Here is a 26,869-nt window from a genome sequence, read left to right as displayed (position 1 = left end):
GCTGGCGTTTAAAGGGTTAAAACAGTGGAATTCTATTACTTTATTCTCAAAAATGTAAGCACAATTATTTTTGTAGAATGTACGAATTTTTTAAAAAATATTTTTGTCAAAACAAAATGTTACTAAATTTACCGAAAATTACGAAACCAAAATCTAGCATATTCTAAATATGATATATCATATTATATTTATAAAATTGTTAAAGGGTCCATAAACTATTAAATTTATGTCTCTCGAATTAACCAAGAAGTTTTTGTTGGCGTAGAAAACAAAAAAAAAACAGTTACGCAATTGCATCAAAACCGTTGGAGCCTACTTTAGCAAAAAAGTCGTTATAACTTCATCAACATGTTCCAATCAAAGCATTCCCGAAATGCAAATTCCTGATAATGGCAAACATATCGATTTAAAATTGAATTTAAATGAGCAATATACTATTAATAAAATGTGCATTTATTGTGAGCATTTAATAAAATATATGTGCATTAAAATAAATACGCTGTGCATTAGCGTTGATGTGGTTTACACATCAACTGTTGACCCTTTGAGTAGGGAGTTAATTTATATACCTGGGAGTGAGTTAATTTTACGTATATTTCTATAAATATTTCTGTTGTGATTTATCATTAGTTTACAATGCATTCATAGTAAATTATAGAAAAAAATCAGTGATCTTATTGCTTTGTTTATTTTACAACTTTTTTGTATTAGTATGTTTTATTAATTTATTATTAAGTTTTGTTAATTAATTGTACATATTTTTTTATATTTTCTTCGGTTTTTGTGAATTTATTTTTATCATGTTTTTTATATAAAAGGGCTCTCAATATTTTTTATTATATTAATATATACTATTTTTTGTTATGTTAATTTATTTCGGTACTATTTTTTATAAGATATGATAAATATATATATTGTTTTTTATTTAATATTTCTTGTTACAAATGTAAATATATAGTTATCTAGGGTACTTCAAAACAGTGAAAGATCGACCACCGTACATGTACGGCGATACCGCTCAAAGTGATCTACTGCGCAGTGAAAAAATAGTTTCAATAATATTAATCATTGGAATTAAAAATCAATCGTTTGATACATTTTCACTTGTCTAGTTAATAAAATGATATTCATACTATTGAAAATAGAACTACACTGTAACAGTTGCGAAACGTCCAATAGCTGTTCAAACCCATACCTAACCTAATGCAAGTTCTAAAACTAATTTTGTTGAACTTCCATTAGATTAGTTCGTTTAGGTTAGATTTGTGTTTGAACATAAGATATATTTATTTAACACTCATTTTTTTTATTATTGTAATGCACAAATAATTCGTTTTATGGAACAAAGTATATATTTAAATTCATATATTTATGAAAATAATTCACTGTTAAATCGAACGCTTTAAAATCTACCCTTATACATGCCAAAGAATCTTGTTATATCTAAGAATATATATAAAAAACAAAGAGTATTTAATGCTTATTTTTATTTTATTGTAATGTACAAAAAAGTATTTATTTAAATGCATATATCTCTAAAAATAATTCCGTGTTAAATCGGACCTTTTAAAATGTACCGTTACTCACGCCAAAGAGTTTCATTATATCTAAAAATATACAAAAAACAAAGAGTATTATTTATTTAATGCTCATTTTTTATTATTGTAATGCACAAAAGAAACAAAGCATTTATTTAAATGCACGTCTCTTAAAATAATTCTTTGTTATATATATCCTTATACACGCCAACGAGTTTTGTTGTATCTAAGATTAAACAAAAAACAAAGAGTCATACTAAGGGTTATTCATGCTACAAACCGATGTTTCTTAATTTTATAAAGCATATGTAACATATTAACGATATCATCAACACTATTTTAAATACTATATTGAACGTTAGTTTCAGTTAAAGTAGTAAATAGTCGGTTAAGTTAGCTTTACTATGCTATATTTTAATATATAGTATATACAAGAAAGCAATTTTTATAAATATTATATTATATGAGTTTATTTTATTATAAATACATACATTTTTCAGAAACACTTTCGCTTTGGAAGAAATGAAAGAGCCATAAAAATTATTTTGGGTTTACACAGCCATAAAATCTTCTTTGGTCAATGACTTCGAGTTATAAAATTTTGGCAAACGATCGTGCTGCCTTTGATATTGCTTCAATAATAAAAAATCTGTTTATGGAAACGACAATAATAAACGACGGAAATGATTACATAAAATAAATCTGTTTGTATCAGGATGGCTAATATAGACTGAAATTATTTAAATATAAACAGCAAAGAAAAAAGAAAATTTTTTAAAGAAAATTTTATACGAGTAAATTCAACGACGATATACGACACTCATAGTAGCAACACTCGTCTTTGTAAACAAGAGTGTGATTGTATGGGGAATGGGGAGGATCAAGGGGATTTATTTTGTATTTGTATTATGGTGAACGAAGAATAATATTTATATTTATAAGGTACATACCGATTGCCAGTCCTCCTGCTCCTCCCTGCGCAAATCCTTCGCCGTGATTTTCTTCACTTCTTCGGCCTTCTTCAGCTGCTCCTGGGCCGATCTGTACAGATGACATGGTCCAACCTTCACAAACTGCAAAGGATTTGCTGCCGGTTTGGGTGGCGCTGCCGTCGACGCCCGCGACTTGGCAGCCTGCAAGTATTCTGCCGTCTCCATGCACAACTGAAACAATAAAATTAAAATCATGGTTAAAATTTGAAAGAGTGAAAGCTCAACTTTCCAATACTTGATGATTGCATCTAAGGGTTTCGCAAAGGGAAACGCGGAATGCACGTGCGTAAATAACACGTTTTGTTTTGGGCCTAAAGGTTCATTCCATCGAATGTAGATAAGGTGTTCATGCAATAAAATGTTGACGATTAATCTTGTGGTGTAAATTTTAAGAATGAGAGGTTTTAATTATCAGTTTCGATGGCTGTGTTGAGTGGCCGAAAAGGTTTAATCTTGATAAGCAGACTGGTTAAATTTATAAATGTGACTTACATAATTTCTTGTTCGGCAATATTTTTTTGTGAGTGGCATATTAATGAAACGAATAATAAGAAGTGTTTATTGTCAAGCTTGTTTTACTATAGTCTTCTTGATAACATAATAAGAAAAACAAGGTTAAGCTTCTAGACTTGCATTGCAACTGGTAATAGAAGTGTAGAATTTTAGGAAGATTCCGTTGTAGTCTTTCCACCAGGTCAATACATCAATTTTATAAGATGAAGGTCTGGGATAAATCTTGAAGGAGTCCCACTACTTTTCCACTGCCGATTTTGTCCGATTTAGAGTCGCATGCTGAGCTTTTTCGGCCACCAACTGATCCATGAAATCCATGTCGTCGAGGGCAAGAGTCGATGCCAGTACGATATGCTGTCTTGTTGGAGTTTCCTGTTCAACCTTTTGAGGCGAAGGATGTGAGTCAAGAAATCTTCTTAGAGCGGACTCTTCCTTGTTCAACTGAGTAAGAGGTAATCCCTTATAATACGGGTAAAGTTGATTGGCCATACGTACATGGCTCTTCAGTACTAGGTTTCGGCAAAACTCGTTCCATTTGTCTCTGAAATTCAGTGATGAATTCTTTCGTGAGTTGTGTTAGATCAGCAGCGAGCACTTTTCCAAGATAAAAGAAATGAGAATATTTTTTGAGAGGTCAGTGAATCATCAGCAGAAAGTCACTCACTCACATCTTTAACTTTTTCTAATATCAGGACTAGTTTGGCCATAAACGTGAAGTCAAAGGGCGCATAATTTCACGCGCCATTGGTTAACATTATTTTATTTTGTACTTTCCCGCCAAATATCGCTTAAACAATATCGTTCATTATCGTTAGAGATCGATAATCGAAAAATTCATTATCGTTCATTAACGATATCTAACGATAGTCGATAATGAAAAATTATCGTTCATTATCGATCATTATCGTTACTCAATCGATACAAAACGGAAACTTCGATCATTAGACGAGACGATTCATCTCAACAAAAAAATGCTTTTTACGCCTTCGAAAAACATTTGTGAATATAATGTTTATCGGTGTGTATACTATGACCGAAATTCACAGAATTCATTCGTTGAATGAAATAAATTTTTAGTAAGGCCCACTTTTTATTATCGTTTAACGCTTATTTCAAAAACAGACGTGCGTCGTAATTTTTGTTAAGGTCGTGTTAAAGGTTTCAAGATGGTTTCAATAACTAGATCGCTATTAATTCATTTCTAGTTGTTTAATTTATATGATATTCACCCGAGCCGCAACCAGCTTTTTATCAGAGATAACTATTATTATCAATAAACCTAGAAACTGGAGTTTAGTCTCAATATGTTACTTAATCATTCTAAAAGCTGACTTCAGACCTACTTTGAAACCTTAACAACCACAGGATTCATCAATAAAATTGGTAGCATCGATGAGTTTTATCATAAGATAAGTTTATTTTTGATGTGAAAAATTTATTGATATTAAGCTGTCAGTATATATACAATCTGTATAGTTATTCACAAAGGATGTGAAGCTAGTAACTAATATTAAACAATAATACATATAGCTATAAATATCATTATATGACACATTCCACAGAAGGCTTTGTCCGGGGCTTTAAAAAAAGAAACCATACTAAAGTCATAATGTCAATTCCGCACGCAGACAAGCCACGTTTTTTAACACACACCCATGCACACAGCAAAATAAAGAATGTCGCATTTGGGTGAACATGTTATATCACACGAATTCGTGTCATGCCTACGTTTCATAACGTCAAAACTTTACTATCAGCTGCCATCGTTCAAAACCAGTAGCCGTATGGGTCCTTCCGTGGAAGCGTAAAAATGCATATCAGCTTTCTAAAAATTTAGTTATGCAACAGTTTGACAATGTGCGATTTGAGCAAATATTCAGTGTCTTGTTTTTTCTTTGTTACAAGCTAATTTATGTTTTGATTTGACCTCTAGTGATATTTGCTTAGAGTGGGATTGCGTCATCGATGACATTGAATGTGTGACCTATAGCAGTAAAGTCTGGAGTTGAGGAATTTGATTTACCCGAGAGACCAGATCGATTTATGGTGAATCGGTATGAGCAGCATGGTCAATGGCCAGCCAAGCGTGTATCCTCTGGTAGGTCATCTCTTTTGGATGCGCAACCATTTCCTGCCTTCTGACAATGGCACTGTGCGATATGTGCTCTGTTTGTGTTCACGTGTATAAAATATGGACTCCTATTATCATATAAATGGAAAACTTTCTGTCAAAAAGATAAGCTTTGCTTTGAAAAAAAAACTGATTATAATACTGTTATAAATCGGCCGATTTGGATGATGATTGTTGATATTTTGTAGTTGTAAAAGTTTCGAGGAGGTTTGAGGTCTTTTAATTAAAATCTTGTTAACTCTAGCTTTAGATGTATTAATGAGCTTTATAAAATAATTTATTATTTCTACGATCTAGCTGCGACTGAGTCCTGACGAGTTGTACAGAAGTAATATAATTAATGCTCCCCTGTTTTTAACATCATGTTAGTTAAAAGAACTGAGGGATAGATGAAGATTAAGTAGGTTATCAACACATAGCAACCCGTACTATACGGTCCGTCAGGACACTGATAATATCGATTTTCACCCAGTTCGCAACTAGCTTGTAGCGATAATAATTATGTTATGACGTGTTTATAAAATTTATTAATAAAAAATGAAGCTGACATTACTGAGAGTTTAATTAAAAGACCACAAACCCTCTATGAAACCTTTCGCGATGAACTTTGAACCTATAACTGAATTGCCAACACAAAATTGGTGGCATATAACTCTGGTTAAAAAAAGGCAGTAGTAAAACAAAATGATGGTAAATATTAGTATGATTGTGTTATATGATTTGCAAGTAGTTTTAAATGCTCTGAAGGGAGCATTTAGCAACTGCCATTTTTAAATATTTACAGAAAAATGTAATCAGTGATATAAGTTGATGACTAATACCCGAAAGATCTGTGTTTGAATCTCATATGAACCTTAGTGTTTTTTTATCGTATCTGGGAGATCAGAATATACATTTTTTTTAATATTCTGTTGTAAGCCTAATCCGTTAGAACGGAGTAAATCAGTATTGGGTAAGTTATTCAAACAAAAACAGCACCAAAAATATAGTATTTAAATACTAAAATAAAAATGACACATATGTCACTTTGTATCTGGGATCAATTTTAATTTATAACGCATTTTTGTAAATAAAAATTCGAGTCTGCTGTGGGGATCCGAACCCATAGCTTTTGGATTACTAGTCTATGCCTTACAGACTACGCTATTCCGAGCTTCTATTCAAATTTACCAATATTAGGTAGCATCGGACACCACTTCGGGTTTACTGTAAATATCTTGGAGAAATTCAAGAAGAAAATGAATCACCCGACTTGATGAACTGTGACGCAAAAACTTGCAATAAAAACAAAAAAAAAACGAAGTACCGCTCCGAATGCAAATTCGCGCTGATTCATCCGATCCGAGGTTTAAATAAAGCGCTAGTTTCGTACGCAAGATAACGGTGGCACGTCAAATTGTTGTCAACCTTCGGAATTGTCTGGGGGCGAAGCACTTTTCAGCATGCTAATGAAGCGCACCAAGAATCCAGAAGTGCTACGTGGGCGGTTGGACACTCTTGGACATATCTGGCGTCCGCCGTTAATCTCTCGGATTGGAAAAAAAATATGCAATCTTGCAAGTTGGAGCTATTGGTATCTGGCATGTCAAATCTGCGGTTTGCGGAACCGGATCGGCTCGACCCACTGGCCCACCCCCCCGTCGAGATCAAAAGTGCCATTATTGTCCAATCGCAGTTTGATTGAACAATGGCCGTGTCGGATAGACAGGCCGACAAGGCACCCGTGCCTCGTTTTGCAATAGGCTTGCTACTACAACTCTACTTCGATTTTTCAATCGATAAATCAAAGTTCGTGACTGAATGCGGGGACAAATTTGGAGTTGTTGATAAAAAATATTATTATTAGTAGTGTTGCCGGGGATTATAATTAACGTAAATATAGTACACGTGATTAGTTCAGGAAAGAACCATTCCTGTTATATATATTTACGTGTGTAGAAGGCGGTTCTTCAGAAACAGTAGACTAATGAGTTTTACTCAATGCTAAAGTATCAATGGAAAATTAAAATGAAACACTTCTTCAAAGACGTTTGAATTAAGTATTGCAGTTTTTAAGTATAGTTTCAAGGAGTACTGCAAAATTTGATACAGATGAGAGAAGAGTACGGATTGTATCCTAGTGGCTTTTTCCTAAAAACATTGAGATTAGGGTTCCAATCAACTCTTCAAATATTAAATAAAAAATGGATGAAGTATTCGAGTATTAGTATTTATTTTTTATTTTTACTGATATTTATTTATTTAAGTATGATTAAAAGATTGGAATGGTTAAATATTTAAGAAATATTAAAGATGAATGTTTTAGTATTTTTATATAAATTAAAAAACAATATTACTAGAGTATTTTAATAAGTATTTAATAAGAAATAAAGATGTACATAGATTTAATACTAGAAATAAAGAACATTTAAGGATAGTTAAGTATAAGAAAACGAGTACGGCCAGGGGAATTATGCACGGAGGTGTGAATTTGTATAATAATATTCCTAGGATAATCCGCAAAAATAAAATTGTAATGGGTTTGATTAATTTAATTAAATCAGCAAAATTTATGGAACATTTTATATACATAATTCTATAAAATTTATTGTATATACAATAGCTAATAATATTTGGAACGAATTGTATATACATAAAGATCGGATTTTTGAGGATTTGCATATAAATTAAATAACTATAAATAAAATCTATGCGTCTTAAAACAACAAATACCAAAACCTAACACGAACTTCACAAATATTTGCGAAGCACACCTGTTTTTAATATAAACGTCAAACAATAATAAAGGGTGGGCCTTTCTAACATTTTGTTTAGTTTAACGAACGAATTCTGCGAATTTCGGTAATAGTAGTATGGCAGATAAACATTCTATTAACGAATGTTTTTCGAATGCGTAAAATTTTGCTAAAAATAAGTGTCTCATTGTCTCGCATTTCAAAACATAATAAAAGCGCATAAAGAACCATAAATTATAAATAACAAATATTAAACTATAAACGAACTAATTCTACGAATTTCAGTCATATTAGATACGCCGATAAAAATTCTATTCACAAATGTTTTTCAAAGGCGTAAAAGCATTTTTTTGTTAAGAAGCGTCTCATTGACTCATAGATAAAATAAAATGTTAGTATACAGACATATATTTATTTATTAAAAACCTCCCAGTATTACATTACAGACGTTAGCCCAATGCGTTATATAGGGGTACACAAGAGACGCCAGACTAAAATTAGTCTGTAAATTAGTAGCATTAGTAGTATTGCAGCTAACGATCAATAGATGATCTTGCTCAATTTTATTTTATTTGATCATCCGTCAGATTAGAAAAATCTAGGAAAACATAATCTGTGATTATCGATTGAAAATATAATTATATGATATAATAATCACTAATTCCGGTCCTTCAGAAACGATAGAAATTGAAAAATATTAGGGTTCATATCGGATTCGAACATCACTACATCAACGACTACATAACTAATTTCATGTTTATCAATGCTATGTGTTAGGTTTTTTTATTTAAAATAATTGATTTATCTTATTATTTTATCAGACTCTGGATTATATACACGTGTAATGCATTAATCAAATTATATGTTTTTATTATTATATAGACGTGTACCACATTATGTACACATGTAACGCATTAATTATAAATACGGAATAAATAAATAAACAAAGAATCAATCAGTCGCTAGAACTACAGAATCACACAGTCGCATTATTCACGGAGCATCCTTACTCCTCTCACTGTTCCATAACATTCGTCCTTCTGAGAAGCTTTAAAAACTTCGCCATAAACAATGTAAGAATCGATGAAATATGTTTAGCTATTTACAGCATATTTATTAAACTATATTGACAAAATAATAGGCATGATAAGCTACCAGAATTTTAATTAGGTTTTAAAATAATCTGAATTAAAATAAATTACAACAGCATAGACTAACTCTCAATATTGGTAGCCCTATTATAATGTTTGATTATTAATTGTGAAAATAATTATTGACAGGTTTGCCTAATGCGTCATGATGGTCTTTATACAAAATAGTTTTTGAACACTTACACTACCGCTACCTTACTAATATGTATTAATCAATAATTGAGGTATTTTAATTTAATTTTTAAATGAATGAAAGATTTTTGTAGGGCAACAAATACTTATTAATTACCAAGGCTTCAGTAATAAAAAATACCACAATAATTAAAAATATTTTTTTTTAGCACATGCAGCATACCTAAAATGAACATACATTTCCAAATGACCTTTTTTTAGTGTCCTCCTTTGATATTTTTAAAATCTGGTCACCTTATAAAAAACTATACATATTTAAGACTAACTTGTGAACTAAAAAGTAAAGCAAGAGTTATGATAATAGATAATGGTATTCTTTAAGTCGAAATGTCACAAGCAGAGCATAAAGAACACCCAATGCTAGATATAATTATTATATAAAATGAATTCCTTGTTTGCTGTTATGTAATTGAATACTTATAGCAAAATACATATCCTATGTATCAACTCGATATCAAATTAGATTAGACCATCTGTGAAACTATCGCTAGAATAAGCGACTCCCTGATGGTTTCGCCATAATGCTCGCAACACGAACAGCTTCCAAAAGATCACCGGCTCGACTTTGATGGTTATCTTAAAAAGACAAAAAAATCTAATACCACACATGAGTGACTTCACGAACGAGAGGTGTCCAATCTTCTAAATAGTCCCGTCGGTTTCGTTGACATCCCAAATTTCCGACTAAATCCGCTTTGACATTTCACAGGCTTCCGACTTCCAAATCTCGTTTCAAGAGTTGCACAACCACGAAAAACGTGACTCGTTACAATTCGGGCTGAGTTTGGTTATATAATATGGCGGTATAAGAAGGAAGTGTCTACGACTTGTACGGCTCTAATAGGAAGTGCATTAAAGTATCTGGTTACTTAGACGCAGGAACCAGCTGCTCGGCGGTTTAAACTCCTTATCGTTTCGCAAGGACTAAAAAAAGTGTATTGATGCAATCGGTAATTATTGTTAAGGAGGTGAAAGAGAAAGGAGAGCATGCGGAGCTCACGACCGATTTGGTACAGATCTGCTGTGATTGATTGCCAGAGTTGTATAAAACGAGTTTTGGCATTGAAAAAACGCTTTTGAGATTCAGGTTTTTTCGAAATTTTGGCATTTCTATAAGATTTGCATGTCTGAATGTCTCCAACTAATGAACTCATCAACATAAAGAAAGCACTTAAAGTGAATGACTTTCCAACGATTTCTATGATACATTTAATAGCAATCCTGCGATTCTCGACTAATGTATGAAAACTTACTACTTGCGATTTTAAAATTGCCTAAATACAAATAATAAATTATGTTCATTTAATTACATATGTATTTGTAAACAATTTTGCACTTCAAGATAATCAACATTTTTTTATTTAATAACTGTTCAGAAATAATCATAGGTTTTATTTGTATGACTGATTATGATTTTGGTACTAGATGTTATAAGAATTATTGTAATTTAATAATAGGCTCATATTTTTTTTTTACAAAATCCGGCTTTCAGTGAAAATATATAACTGAATACATTTTCACCGGTAGATATATATTTCTACTAACGATAATACAACTGTGACTAATTGACATGGCGGTTCTTATACGTATTTTGATTATTTTTTACACGTTTTTAAATTTATTTTTTCGTTTTTTTCGTCATCCAAGCAAGGGCATAATGGCGCGCCTTCAACTCAACACGTGCGCGCGACCTTTTTTTTTGTTCTATTCATAAAAAGCAATATCGAGGACATTTAAAAAGTGGAAGCTTATCAACATTATTTATTTATAGTAAATCTTTCTAAAAACTAAATATTATTTTTGAAGAAAAATAAAACTTGTTTATAACTTACATAATAAAAATAAACAATTCAGAATCTATCTTGCACTTTGATCAAGCATGTGCGACAGTTATTAAAAAATATATTGGCATAACAAAAGCATTGAACGATTCAAGGTTAGCAAACTCGTTTAGATCGTACGTTTCAGTGTTCCTATGTAGATAATTAGAAAGACAAAAACTAGTCTTTCGAAAATATTGCTTAATGGTATTCTTTATATAATACCCAAGCAACAATATTTACAACAATTCATTTATATTGAAGAGAGGTCAAGGGGCGTATACACTATGCGAATTCACCAGCCACACAATGATGGTATAACCACAAACGACAATGGCGATTTTTTTGGTCATGGAATGACATTTGGCAAATGTGAATAGTGCGGCAAGACTTACGGTACAACACACGGGTCATTGACGTGCCATTAGAGCCATAAGAAATGGTAGCCAGTCAGGTGGATCGATCTTCGAACGACCCTGCTTCGTCACGTTTGGAAAAAAATGCAGATGACGACAGCTGAGAGTGGAGATCACAGGTCGAATATGCGATCTGTGCCACGGTGGTGAAATCATTTGTTGGTCTTATCGGACGTTTCGATCGACTGGTCAAAGTAAATATGCGAAAGTGAAATGCTAGAATGTTAGAAAGAACGTTTAAATTATTTTAACGACGGTGAAGCAATGCTGAAAATGATAAGAAACTGGGTACATAACAGATTTTATCTAAGCAACAATAAAATGTCTATAGAAAGTCGGTTTATTGTGAGGGAAGATTTATAGATACAACGAATCGGGATTAGTAAGGGTGTGCAGAATTAAATGAAAGGGCGTACGAAATAATCAAATCCATTATAACGATTAATGCAACTTCATATGTATATGGTAAATGATTTATCGTCCAACGTAATCATAGTTATTATTATTTATAAAATAGCGATAACTAAACATGAAATCACGCGATCGCTATACCTCTCGTTGATAACGTCACGCACGATTTGTCTTGCTTTGTACACTAGTAGGCAGGAACGATGAGAGCGAGTCCTGGGGAAACAATGATTCCGGGCCTTATAACAAAAGTGGAATTTTATATATTTTTTCAACATAATATCATTTTTTGAATGAATAATAATAGGTACGAATTTACCCTTTCTATGCTACAAAATTTTTTTTTAAATTATAACCATTGCGAAACATTTTTCTGAAATTATATTTTATGCGAAATATTTTAGTGGTTAAGTTAACATTCACTTGATAATTAGTCGTGTGTTTTTGCTGCTCAGTGTTGCCATATAGTGAATTTTCAGTTCAGGTCAAAAGCAATAAAATCGTGCCATCGCTACGAAAACGCTCGATTAATAAGCGTTTATATTAAGAAGTTTTATAATATTATTACGAGTGAGAATAGAATAAAGTACATCTAAACCGAATTTTGACCAATAGAAGAGCGCAAAAAACAATTATCCCTTCTCAGAAGTCAAAAATCCACGTCAAAAGCAATAAAATTGTGCCGTCGCCGTCGCAGTGGGAACGCTCGATACCGAGCGTTCCCACTGCGACTGCGCTGACACACTTTTATTGCTTTTGACGTGAATTTTTGCCTTCTGAGAAGTGATAATTGTTTTTGCGCTCTCCTATTGACCAAAATTCGGTTTGAATATACTTTGATCAGCCCTCTTATATTAGAAGTCCATAGTAATTTTGGTAATCATAGCTATCATATTTTTAAAACAGTGTAATATCAAAATGCAGACAAACTATGGAGCAATATGTGAGATGCGATGTCTGTCTGTACTTATTCTTCCGCGTATTTTCCCTTAATAGTTTGTATTTTGGACTTGACCTAAAAAAAGTTATAAAACTGTAATTAGTTTTAAAACTTTCATTAGGTTAGGTATGGGTTTGAACAGCACATGGACGTTTCGCAACTGTCAAATTGAGTTTCATAGACATTTTAAAGCAGCATATTAGCGCCTATCAGTTAAATTATATTTTCGCTGGTATAAATATATATCTAATGGTGAAAATGTATTTGGACTTTACTAGTGAAAATATAACTTTAGATGCACATTCAGAAGAAAAATCTGATAAAATCAAATCGGTATTAAATATCGGGAAAGTTGAAGATCATTGGATTATAAGATGAGCTCAGTGATGTGTTTCAAATTACAAAACGCATTGATCTGGTAAAAATGAAGAATCACGAAAAATTTTGGTTCGGTTTCTGGTAATCTGTGGTAAAACGGAAATCGACATTAGGTCCATCCATAGCAAAGAAAGTTTGAGTTCGTGATGGTCCGAACAATGGAGTCACTCACACAGATAACAGTCACCACACGTGGTTATTAACCTCAGTGGCGGAGCATAACATCGTGATCTTGGCGGGGAAGAATGGGAGGCTGGTGATATACGGCGGCGTGACACAGCCGGTCGACAATTAACTTCCAATGGTGACAGGAGAATGTTCGTCTGCGAACAAAGATGAATCCGAGGCGATATTTGGCTAGTTTTAGAAGATTTAATGTATAATTGTGAATTGCTCAACCAAAGGTCAAATAAATAAAAATTGATCAAATTATATTTAAAGGCAGTAAAAAATAATTTCTTCATAATATGCCACATCAAAATATTAACTAGAATTTCTGAAGAAAATGTCTCTTTGATACACCTTGATAGTTTTTATGTTCATAGATCTCCAGAATCTGAATATTCAAATACCGAATATATTAGCACATTTTTTAACTATTCGTTATTCGAATATTTGTCCAACTATTGGTTCATATTTGTAGTGGAATATTTCGCATTATATAAATCCACTCGTTTATATTTCTATATTTATGTTATGTATTAAAATACATAAAAAGTTAAAGCCGATAAAAAAACTACTTTGTAATTGCCGAAATTCCAGAAATTACTAGTTAATATTGTGCAGCTGTGGACATTTTTAATGAATTTTATTGATTTTTTTATCTCTTTCAAATCAATAGAAATACTGTTTAATTTATTATTGTATTATATTTTTAAGCATACAAAGTTGTATTTTTTTTAGTAGCAGGTATAATTAAAATAAAACCTTTTATTAAAAGTTTGACACTTAATATTTCAAATAGACAGTCTTGATACTTTTTATTGTATTTGGATGTATGATAAAGGTTATATTTTTTGATTCATCATAACTTTAGAAATATTACATATTTTTTCGTATTCTATTCGATATTTGAATAGCTGAAAATAATGAATATTTGGAAACCCAAATGAAGATCCTAAAAGCAAGAACATCTTTATCGAAAAGTATTAGTTTTATTGTATAAGTTTTCTTACAAATAAATATTGCTTTGATCGAAAACATTTTTAAACAATCAAATTCATTGACAATCAAGGGGTTTTATAAATTTATTTTTAATAAATTATATCCAATCGAAAAAATATAATAAGAATACCGATGATAAAACATTCTAATTTCTGTACTTTTTTATAAGTATTATTAGCTACCATTGAAAAACAGTTACAAACGCATTCCATGCCATAAACTAACTAAAAATAATATGTCTGCATATAATTGTATAAATAACAAGATAATTTGATATTAATAGTGGTAAAAATACTGCAAAAAATATTATCAGAATGCGACATAATGTTTTTATAAGATACAACAATACAATAGCGGTGCATAAAACAATAGGATAGTATCTTTTTGAATTGAATTATGTATTATAAATAAATTATATCTGCATACATATGCTTAATAAATACAGAAAACCTACTATTTTTATGACTGAGAAACATTAAGTATGACTGAGAAACATATCTTTTTGGAACGATTTTTAATCGGTAAATCGATAAAATGGAGGTTGTGTTTGATTTATTCAAATCAGAAGGTATCTTATTATACATTTATTTAAACCACATTTTGTTGATGATCAAAGCTAAAACGTAATTCTAAAATGGATGGAAAACTGCTATAAAAATCAATCGCTTAAGTTCTAAGCGTATTTAAATTTATTAGATAAGCTTGTGTTAATCTAATTAATGACACGAGAGAAAATATTGAATTAATTTCTCACGATAGACAAATAATTATCTCTATAGATAATCTATTAATCTTGATTGAAAGTTAAGCTGCTACTGTTTTAAATATATCATATAATAAGCAGATAAGTCTCACAATATGATTCATAAATATTTTTATAACATATTAGCTCAAATGTTCAGAACGGTGCTTGTGTGTTGAAAAGGTCAACGAGAGATCATTATGGCTTTTTTTTCTATCCTCTCTATAAAAACCAAATTGTTGCTAACAAGATTACGACCTTCCAACGTAACGTTACAATCGTCCCGTTTAGCTAATTGTCGAACATTCCAAAGTCGAAGGGGTCAAAGCATCAGCATCAGCATCAGCAGACCGACCGTGAAAACTTTCACCGTACGCCAAACATCTTTGCCGCAAGAAGAGCGTGACCGCCAATCAATAGAGGTAGTAGTAGTAGAAGAAGAGTAAATCAGCCGGGTCATGACTCTCCAGAATCCATTGAGGGGATTACGTACACGTTTCACAACGGTGAACGGTGTGCTCAAGATGACAAAGTGGATAAAGGGTTAACCCAAAGACACGAAGTATACGCTGAAGATTTTCATGCTTCACACTCGAACATTGCTTTTTTTTATAATTGGGAATAGATATATAGAAGTCATAGAAAAAAACACCAACGAATAAAATTTATAGTATCTATCTAAAGCATATATAAAAAAATGCTACTAATTTAAAATGTTCTTTTCTTATAACAAAAATAGATTTAATTCAAAAAAAATAAACCTATAATTAGTGTCGCACTCGTTAAATAATCAACGGATAATGTATACATAAATGTATTATTGTATTTATTAGTCATAGATTATTTTCATTAAATTAATATACATAAATAATTAAACTTCTGGGATGTATATATGATGTAATAATATAATTTGTAAATACATATAGCGAAATTAGTCAAGGAATATTAAACGATTTGTGCTCATTGGATCTTTTAAGAAACAAAGCTTTTTCTCGTAAACAAAAACAAATGATATTGCGTATCCGAGCAGACAATCGAACAAGTGTAAAAGGTCGATGCCAAATACGAAGAAATGCGGTGATAACAGGTACGTAAAAACTCTTGATTACAATGTGGGCATTTTTTAACGATTTAAATTTTACCGTTACACGAGTCTAATAAAATATGTATTAAATAATAACGAAGTCTGATTCTACCCCGAGTCATCGACAATGACCAGATAATCTAAAACTGTAAGAAACGTTAAACTTATGCCTTTCCCATTTTATCAATGGTATATGAGCTAAAACACAGAACTACCACATCGCTTTCGATTTGGAACAACTAAAGTTCACAAAATAAAAAAACAATTTGATGTAAATAATCTTCAAGATTTTAAATAATTTAAATTAATTTAATGAATATTAAATTATATAAATATATTCATTTAATAATTATTGAAATTGATAGTTTAATTAATTAAATGTTTATCAATTAATTTAAATATAAATCGTTTCGTTTTATTTATTTGTCCAGGTATAGAATTAATTTACTTTATGATTATCATATTTAATGTAATTAAATAATAAAATTTATTTTTATTATTTAATTAAATTATTAATGTGTTTAATGATTATTTAATTATTTAATTAAATACATATATTCATTCAATAATTATTAAAAGTATATAATTTAAATGTTGTTTGATTTTTGTCAAAAAATATTTTGACAGAATGACAGCTAGACATGATATAAAGAAGTTTGATAAAAAACGAATTTAAGTACATATGTACATATGTTATAAAGAAATACATACTTTGATATTAACGCTATGGCCGGTTAATAGATTAACTGTTTTACAAAAAATTCTCACCATTTATGATAAAGCTAATGACTATTTATAATTATTAACTGTATTTATGCCATTACTGACCATTTGTGAATGTTACCATTTTTAGTAGTGAAATGTATATTTATTAACTACACAGTCCATATATTTATGTACATACATACATATAATTAAATTTAATATTGAATCTATGTATACTAATGTTTAAAAGAAAGGGGCTACCTGATACATCTTTGCTTTAAAAAATGGTTTAATTATTATTATTATTTATTAAGTATTTACTTAAACATATATTTTACAACCTAAATTATTAAAAAATATAAATAAACCTTAAGGCTAATTTTTTTTGTTTAGTCAATTATTTTTCTATAATTCGCACTTAATTAATTTTTAACCAATTTTTTTTAAGACCTTTATACAGTTTATTTGGAGTATTGTAGTATCCATTTCGATAACCCGGTTTACACGCGCCCCTTTAACTCTATTTGAATTAATACATTACGATCAGCTATTTTCGTGCAATTTTAAATGTAGCTATTAAAATATATAAGTGAAAAGAACACGAAGGTAAAATAAATATTTTCAGGAAGAGTATTTATTTTTGTATAACAAGGAATTAAATGTTTGAGGTCTATATAAAATAATTTTGAATGACTGGGTTTTATATATATTAATAATAATAATAATAATAAAAATGTTATTTTTAATTATTATTCTAAACTTTTTTGAACATTAGTGTATAATAACATCTGATTTTATAAAATACAATAATATTATTCTCACGCACAATAATCGTTCATAAGCATTAGGGATTAGAGTATAACTTTTTAAATTCAATTATTTGTTGTATGAATACATTTTGTTGATACTAGTTAATACCAAGAATCCACAAAATATATTCCTATTAACTTGACTCATTATTCAAGTAAAAGTATATATCATATGTACTTAATAATGAATACATTAAACCTCTTAATAAAGGTGAAAAAGATCCCAAAACCAGCCTCCAGCAAAATGATATTTAAATCAGATTTTTATGGCCCATTCTTAAGAAGTCTACTTTAAAGAATTCATTATGATTTTATCTGTCCTATCTTTTTTTTAATATAAAAATATTTCATATAGAGAATAAAATCAGGATATTTACAATATTATAAAAAATCTTTCAAAGAAGGTTTTGGTACTCACGGATCTGGTATTCGTGGAACTGCTGGTGGCGGAGCCCTCGGACGAGGTGCTGCCCCTTCGCTCGCCCCCCACGTCGTCCTTGACCCCCACGGGGGCCATCACTCCTGAAGGCATAGCCCCTCCCTTACCGATCACTGCCCACTAACATTGCACGATCACAACACACACTTCTGTCCCCTTCACTGACACTGTCCGAACGAAAACCAAACGACGAAACTTCGATAAAAAAAACGACGCACAACACCAAACGAATTTCACTATGAGATAATGAAGCGTGTCACATCCTCAACTGAACCTGAAACAAACAAAATATTTCATTAGTAGATGTAGATAAGATAATGTAGTTGGCGGTTTTATCGCAATTTTGATTAGCGAGAAATGTTATATTCGTAAGAGATAACATACAGAATTCAATTAGATCAAAAGTATAATATATTATATAAGTCAATCACTATTAACCAATCGACATTATTTATATAAATAATGATAAATTTCAATATATTTACAAATAAAGTATTGATGAAATCTCAAATGCCAATGCGATTTGTGGCACTTGAAAATTATGAAAAGATAAATATTTTTGTTACGATTTTTAGAAAAACTTGTGTGTCACATCTTGTGAATACCAATAAAATACACATGGATTGATACTCATTATATATATAAAAAAAGTATAAAATTTAATTAGATAATATAAATGTGTCATCTGTTAAAGAAGCAATTTTAAAAGTTGCTGAAGGGCGGTGTCGACAATCTCAAACTACATATAATTCGAACTTTGTATAAAAAACTGAATGATTGTTTTATTAAATAATTACCATCATAGTTTAAAGTCATTTTTACGTAATTTTTTTCACTGTCGCTATATAAATCCGCCATCGCTCATGTAACACAATGTATGAAAAATTATATTTCATGCTAGATAGCAGTTAATCTCTTGAGATCACATTTATACAAATCTCTATGATTTTCTCCACTTTTCTACCAGCATTCCAGATCGTATTCCGTCATGCGTTCGTAACCGTTGCTTTCGCTCCGCAGTGTCAATTCTCGCGTGATTTCTACGCAATTCATCGTGTCATTGTGTTACGAAAATCCCAGGCGATGAATGAAAAAAAAAAATAAGTATCGTTCAAACAAAACAAAACACAAAAAAGAAGTAGATTTGAGCTTGAAAAATCGGCACACAAATCCGGCCGCTAATTAGCCAAGGAAGCGTGGTCTGATGCTGCTCTTCATGAGAAATTACAACAACAAAAATAAGATAAAATCTAAATTGACTACAATAATTAAGATCTCAAATATCAAAAAGAATAATGTAAGAAGCCCTTTGTGTAAAATATTTAATTGATACACTATTTCCCTGATGACCAAAAAAATAATTTAGTTATGATTACGATATTAAATAAACCACTATGCATCTCTATATTTTTTAATGCATTTAAGTCATTCTACATTTAAACTTAACCTTCACATTGTTGGCTTTCTTTTGTGTGTATTTTAAATTAATTTATACAAGTTAATCTGTGTATACTGTTGCAATTTGGCACACTCTCAAGCAATTGCATTAAAGTTTTGTTTTGCTCAATGAAATTGCTCCAACATTAACTTTGAATGGTTATATTATTATTAGAATAAAACGTCACAGATAGTAAAAACACACACGTTTACGTTTTGCTACTATGCTATATAAATATTTACTTTTACAAAACTGCGCGTGTTCTTAAATATCGAGATATTTCGGAAGTAAATGTTTGCTTTTAGGTGTTTTCTTTCTGTTTTTTCAAAGCAAACTGTTAAAATTTTGAAAGCGCTGATGACTGATGATAAATAGTAAATTAAAAATGCGTTGCTATTTTTTACTCGTATAATATTACAGACCTTTACCGTTTTCATCCGTGTCAAATTGCCAATTTGTTGGTATAAAAAAATGGTTCGCGATATTGATGAAGCATGACAAATTGTAGGTGGGCAAAAAGTGCTGGTAACGAATTTTTATTGAATTAATATAGAAAATTCGCCGTTAATATTTGACTACTTTAATTAATTCCATATTCTATCAAACAGTTTTAATTAGACTGGGTTAATATCGTTCATTAGAGTTTTTTATTACTTTTAATTAACAGCCATCTTTATTATAATGAAAATATTATTGATGTATGTTATAAAGCACTGTTCGTTTTCATTATTTAAATTACTTTATATAAATACATACAATGTAAAAAGTAATTGGTTTCTTGCTTATACTGACTCATCATTTTTTAATTTAAATAATAAACCAAATGAAATATTTCTGAAAGGCTATCGTTAAAATATATTTTCACTGGCAGTGAAATCATATAGGAACTGTCTGTACCTCACTATCGTGAGGTACCGAAGCTAACGAGTGTGCGAATACCGGACCCCTCAACTTTTTGGGCTTTAAATATTATTTTTGCTTCGTTCTGATTTTTTAAAATATATTTTAAATATGAATGCTTCAAATTAGACATTATTAATTAGGATTTTCAATGATAGGCAAAATGGTTTAATCTATAAAAAACTACTTAGCATTTTCAATTCATTTGAAAATAGGTGTACAACTTGACTAAATATTTCTAGAAGAAAACATTTTATATTAGTTAACGTTAGATTTAAAATTTAGATATTTAATGATAAATCTGAATATTGTATATCATTTATGAATATGTTTAAAGCTAGATAATAATAAATTAAGCATTGTACAGTGAAATCTCAATATAGCGAAGCTCACGGAACCAATGAATATATTTCCGTAAGGAAGATGATATATTTTTATTTTACTTTTAATTACTGCAGCATAAAAATAACCTCTTTTAAAGTTGACAGATAGTTTTTTGACCATTTTTAAGTAAACTGCATGAAACACAATAAAATATGTGAATTAGAGTCTCCAATTCGAGTAATCGAGTACTCGATACTCGAGTATTTTTGTCTATTTTTCCAGTACTTGATAATCGAGTATTTTGAAAATTACTCGATTAATACTCGAAATTAAAAAAATTGAAATATTTTAGAAACAAAAATAACTTTAACTCGGTCCGGTAAAGGTTAACGTCTTGCTTTTATTTGGCGTTTATGCCCGAAGTCCCGAGTTAGAGCGGTTACTATCAGGTATAATTTTTTCATAGTTCCATAGTTGCATAGTTCCGGTCGTCGGCTATGTTAGTGGGTACGACGGAGAAATTTCTTTTGTGTTTTCTGTCCGACAGTCCCGACTTATCTAATTTATGGCAAAGAACAATATGAAATATCAACAAAAATTTTTTTAGGTTTTATGACTATGCAGTTGTAGCGTAAAGTGTTGTCAATTGTTTATACTGATCCCTCAGCTTAAAATATAAATCAAAACAATTGTGTGTTTTAAATGCATTTAAAGTAAAGTTAGTTATTTGCGAACCCTTACGCTCTAGAGTGAAAGGGATTCACCCAAATACATCTTCGAAGGATATAGATCTAAATTCTTCGCAATAATCAGAAGGAGTAGAATATTGTATATTGTTAAGAAAAAAAATCTATTCAAGAAGAATTACAAAATACTATTTTGTCAATAGTCGAAGGAAATAAGAGAAAAGCAGAGAAGGGAATGAAAGAAGAGAACATAAAAAGAGAGTTCAAAAAATTTTAAATCTATAAAAAGCGAACAGATATAAATTAGAAGCCTTATCCAACGCGTTAATGACAATAAGACCAACATCAACAGCAACGGAAAGGGTTTTTTCCATAACGGGAATAATAAAACCAAAGGTTAGCAGTAATATTAAATTCGAGACACTTTTTGCACTATTGTTTTTAAAAAGAATGTTCGTGAAGTTAAAATAATTGTAAAAATTAACATACTAAGTATTTTATTTATTTATTTATATGTGTACGAATTTGAATAATAGCTATTTTGGTACATTTGGTAAATACTCGAAAGTACTCGAGTACTCGAGTATTTTAAAATTTTAATATTCGATACTCGAGTAGTTGATGGTTCGAGTAATTGGAGACTCTAATGTGAATATAATGTTTTATAAAAAAAGTTTGAGGCTCAGCGAAACAACTGTAATGTCGCTTTTGAATACATCTGACACACGCTAGGTCGAGGACAAACTGAATTCGGAGAAATATTGTGTCAAGTAACGTCATTCTCAAATTCGGATCAAAATATTTCGTTATACTGAGATCAGGCTTCGTTACAATGAAAACATTTTGTATGAAAGTTTTGTTACACCATAAGTTACTTTATAATTAAAAAAGTTGTTTCTATCCCACTTCTGACACCAGTGTTACGTGAGCCTATGTGAGGCCGTTACATCAGAGTGGATGAGAGATGAAAACACGCGAATTATGTTCACACGGCGTCCATTACTGAGGAGCGATAGCGCTGCGCCCCGAGCGTGGCGACCGACGCGCCCTTACTGACGATCTGCGCGGGAGATCCGACGAAGGCGCGAAAGCCCGCGCATGCGCATCTCAATATTCACCCCTCAGATTGCAACAATATGATATTAATGAAATTATATAATAATAATTCGATACTAATGAAATTATATGTTGCTCTAATTCATTATTTTTTGTTATTACAAATTTAACCACCGTGACTTAAACGGTTTCCACTGTTATGCGTATCTACCTATTAATATGTCTGAGAACAAGTGCATTCAAATCCATTAGACCCTACATTAAAAGGATCAATACAGAACAAATTAATAAATCATAAAGAGCTGAAAATGTATTCGATATTCGCCGAACACACCGCAAAGAACAAAGAGTCTAGTTCCACCCCGTATCATCGGTATTAGCCAAAGGATCGAGGACTGAAAGGGACGTTTAATTTCCTAAACAGGTCAGAGCTTGATCATTAAACTTCCGACTTAAAAGTCAACATATATTTTCATCTCACATATTTTTCCAGCTCTTCATAGCCATTGCCAAAAACATCCTCATTAAAAAGTTGGATGGTTCGTGCAAATACTCAGCATAGTCTGAATATTCTCATAATCTACTTACTGGATTATAATACAATTTTCTTTAACATAAAAAGGTTAGTGTTTCGCGGCTATCCACAACCATATTTTCCATTGTAAATCCAAACACTTAAGCGTCATTTGAATGGGGGAAGCAAAAAACGGAAACACGACATAAATGGCTCCGATAAAGCTAAAAGCGTGTCGCCGCAGATGGATTTAGATTTTTTTGCCCTCTGAAAACTTCAATTGTGACCACTCACGACTCTCAAAACCGCAAAGTCGTGTTTTGGCACTCGCCTTCTAGGTCAAAGCGAAAACCATTAACGAAAACGCTTCTAATTATAAAGCCCGTTGAATGAAAACATTCAGAGGATGCGATCCATAAAGTGTAGACTAAAGGTGCGATAAATTTTCAGCTCAAACCAAAACAAGAGGTCGTAAATAGCATTTGATTTTATGGCGCCCAGAATGTAGCGCAAAGTAAATATTTGCGAGATGGAAGCAAAGGATTGAGGGCCTGTGGCGCCAGAGTGCAAATGCGCATTCCGAGCTGAAACAACAAACTGCAAATGTGTGTTATTGAAGTGAGGTCAGTTACTTTGTCTTGGTTTTAGATGTTAAAAATGTAGCTGAGGAAGCAGCTTTGAACACATTCTATGCAATATACAAACAATAAAAGATATATTCAATAATGCATTATGGTTTGAAATCATTTTTTAAAGTTGGAGGCATTAGAAACGAAATACATCAAGAGAGAATGAAAAAAGTTACTACAACTTGTGGTTATATCCAAATGCAAAGTCTGTAAAAAAAATATTCGAATCTAGAATTTTTTGGGAAATATGATTTTTTACGTTTACGTACGTTCACGTTTTTATTTGCGTACTTGTTTTATGCATGTTTGAATTTACAATAAATTTAAAACATATGTTTTTGTGCTTTAGAATCCATTTATTAATTTTACTGTAAAATAATTTTGAACTATTTATTTCCACAAGGATAATTTATATATATTAAAAATTGCTTTCAACTATTTAATTAAAATTATCCCAATGAGAAATTAATCTCGTTGATCTTAATTATTTTATTATGAGATATGAGATAATATGAGATTTTTATGAGAACAGGATATATTTCACAGTCAATATACTACTTTATTAAATATAATAATTATACTATGTATACGGAAATTGATTAACCATCAAAGCATATCGTAATACGATAGGTCCACTTTTCATATTAATAATAAACATCGATTCTTATAGTATAATAAAAAAAATACGTAATCTATCCGGGTATCCCGCGCTTAAATAAAAATTAATTAATACCTTATTGAATAATCAGCTGCCTTGCAAAAACATCTCGATCGGTATCTCGGCTATCCGATTTACGAAATTGATTCATATCCAGCGGTTCTCAATCGTTCTCGCGGAAAATATGTCATAACATGACCGTAAACGAGAGAAGTATCGCCGACCGGTTCGATTCGATCGAATTGGGCAATTTTGCTATAAAAAATATATGTAAGTATAGACATTATAGGCATACTTTTATGTGTAGAAACGAGTTTCTCTCCGTTCGTACATATAGCCATAATCGAAAATGGCATTCTTTGTGTCTTTCATTATGTTTGTGTTAATCGGACGAGAGCGACTTTGCTCTTTGCGCAATCGATGCAATGTTGCACAGTTCATTGTTATTTTTTTTATTTATTGTTATGCCAATGCCAAATTAAGCCCTTGCAGATAAAGATTATGAAAATGTAGATAGTAAAACAATTTAGTTGCGATAAAATTGAATTGTATCAATGCATCTACTAAAATAACGCTTTATCCTTAATAAAATTGACTTGGAAATGCCTATTTTTATAACATTAGATATGTTTCAGGAAAGGTTTTATTGTTGCGAAAAGTTAAGAAATGATTTTAAGTTGATTATGGGAATACTATAAGCTAAGCGCTCACGCACATATTTGTCCGACGGACACCCGGACAGATCTATTCGAGCTTCGCCACACACGCAAACTGTCTGAACTTGGACATAAGTCTTATCGGACATCAGATTTACGTGTTTTTAGGTGATTATGAAACTCTATCCCTACAATACTAATGACGATTAGCGTCAAAACAATAATCAATTACACGGTTTACAATTATTTTTAGCACACGAATTTAGTTCACAATATATGTCTCACTGTCTTTAATAAAAAAAATGTAAAAAAATACATTTTCAACGGTAATAATATTGAGTAAACCAATGGATCATAAAGTAATAAAACCTTATCACCATAATCTTATTTGAGACGTTGGCGGCAACTTTGGCGTAAATTAATAAAGGCCTGGGTCATAAAATCACTTGAGGGAAAATTTCAACAAAAAATACTGTAAACCGCCGTTTTCGCGCACAGACTCAGATGCTCGGATCTGCAGACAGACATATCTGTGGTTTTTCACACCACACACGATCGGATTTGTCCGCCGGACATCCATCTCGGACAGATCTGCACAGCAAGCAAATGTATGCATTATTATTTTTATATTTATTTATTCATTTAAATTATGACCATCGTGACCTGAGAGGTTAACCTAATGCGTCACGATTGCCAGAAGTATAAAATATATTACAATTTAAAAATGCATACATACAAATACATATACGCACACATATAAGTAAAAACACGAAAACAAGATAAAGGAACAGACTCAAATCACCTCAACAGATGTGCATTGTCCCACACGAATTGAACCAAAACCCCATATGTGCACGAGAAAATGTCAATATATCTATGCATAGTATTGAGCAGACGAATGGCCTTTGCCAGAGAAGAGTTGGCAAGTGCTCCAGTTTTAGACTTTACAGGCAAGAACAGTGGACGCGATCGAGAACTATAATCACCTTTTGGAGCCCACATTTGGAGCTGCTCGAGCACTGTAGGATTGTCTACGATGCTTTTGAGCAATTAATAAGGAATGCATTATACTGTAGATATTTTTTAAATTTTGTTAGGGTTATTAGCTATTAATAATTAGAGTCACACAAAATAAAAGTACATGGAAAATTAGTTTTTAGTGGAAGGCTTTAAAAAGTTACTTTGAATGAGATATAATCTGATATCGATGATAAGTAATTTAATATACTTATGTATGTGTTGAGAATATGTCCAATAGTCAAGCTTTCCATATAAACTGAACCATATGGTATCCTCCAAAGTTGCCATATATAATTCAAACAGATGCAACAGAGCATAAAAAATGCAACAAAAGCAACAACACCTCCTCCCACTTGCAAAGTGTTATAAGAGCAAACAAGACAAGCACCATCAATCACCGCTATTGTATTTAATTATTTTTACCGATCCCACGCCGATTTAGCCATCAATTTTTGCCAACGAGCGCAAAAGTGACTGGATCGGCTCTGATTAACGACCAGGTGACCTTCGCCGCATCCGATCTGCTCTGTTCCACGGAACGGAACGCAGTCACCTGTGCGAGACGAAACGCTTGCAATCCAACCAATAAACCTTCTATTGGTTTTATGAAACTTCCTGCGAGATGGGAGATACGTTTATTGGCCGCCGACGCGTTCTCTAAATGTCAATACTGTCACGGGGTCGAAGGTTAGGCATGTGGGCGAAAGTTGGCCAAGACTAGGTAGTACGAATGTGACAAAATGTTCTTGGCGGTGCGAATGAAATGTCGGAATTTTACGGTCACGTTAAATGTTACGTAATTCAATTAACCTACATTTGTTTTAATTTTTC

At 31.4% G+C, this 26,869-nt stretch overlaps 1 protein-coding gene across 3 annotated transcripts in view; it reads right to left on the bottom strand.

The window, feature by feature from the left end:
• Window positions 1-26,869, bottom strand: part of smash (smallish) — a 180,121-nt gene that overhangs the window by 15,174 nt on the left and 138,078 nt on the right. For all 3 annotated transcript variants that reach the window (XM_088205662.1, XM_088205664.1, XM_088205663.1), the window contains 2 exons: window positions 18,137-18,431; window positions 2,489-2,701 (listed from right to left, as the gene is read on the bottom strand). In XM_088205662.1, coding sequence (XP_088061788.1) covers window positions 2,489-2,701; window positions 18,137-18,250 — 327 coding nt within the window. In that variant the 5' untranslated portion in view covers window positions 18,251-18,431. The remainder of the gene's footprint in view (window positions 1-2,488; window positions 2,702-18,136; window positions 18,432-26,869) is intronic.

The sequence above is a fragment of the Plectrocnemia conspersa genome, unplaced genomic scaffold (assembly GCF_051122295.1).
Source record: "Plectrocnemia conspersa isolate PC_06_02 unplaced genomic scaffold, ASM5112229v1 ptg000002l, whole genome shotgun sequence".
In the NCBI taxonomy this organism is placed as follows: domain Eukaryota; kingdom Metazoa; phylum Arthropoda; class Insecta; order Trichoptera; family Polycentropodidae; genus Plectrocnemia; species Plectrocnemia conspersa.
This window is presented reverse-complemented; position numbering and strand designations above follow the sequence as displayed.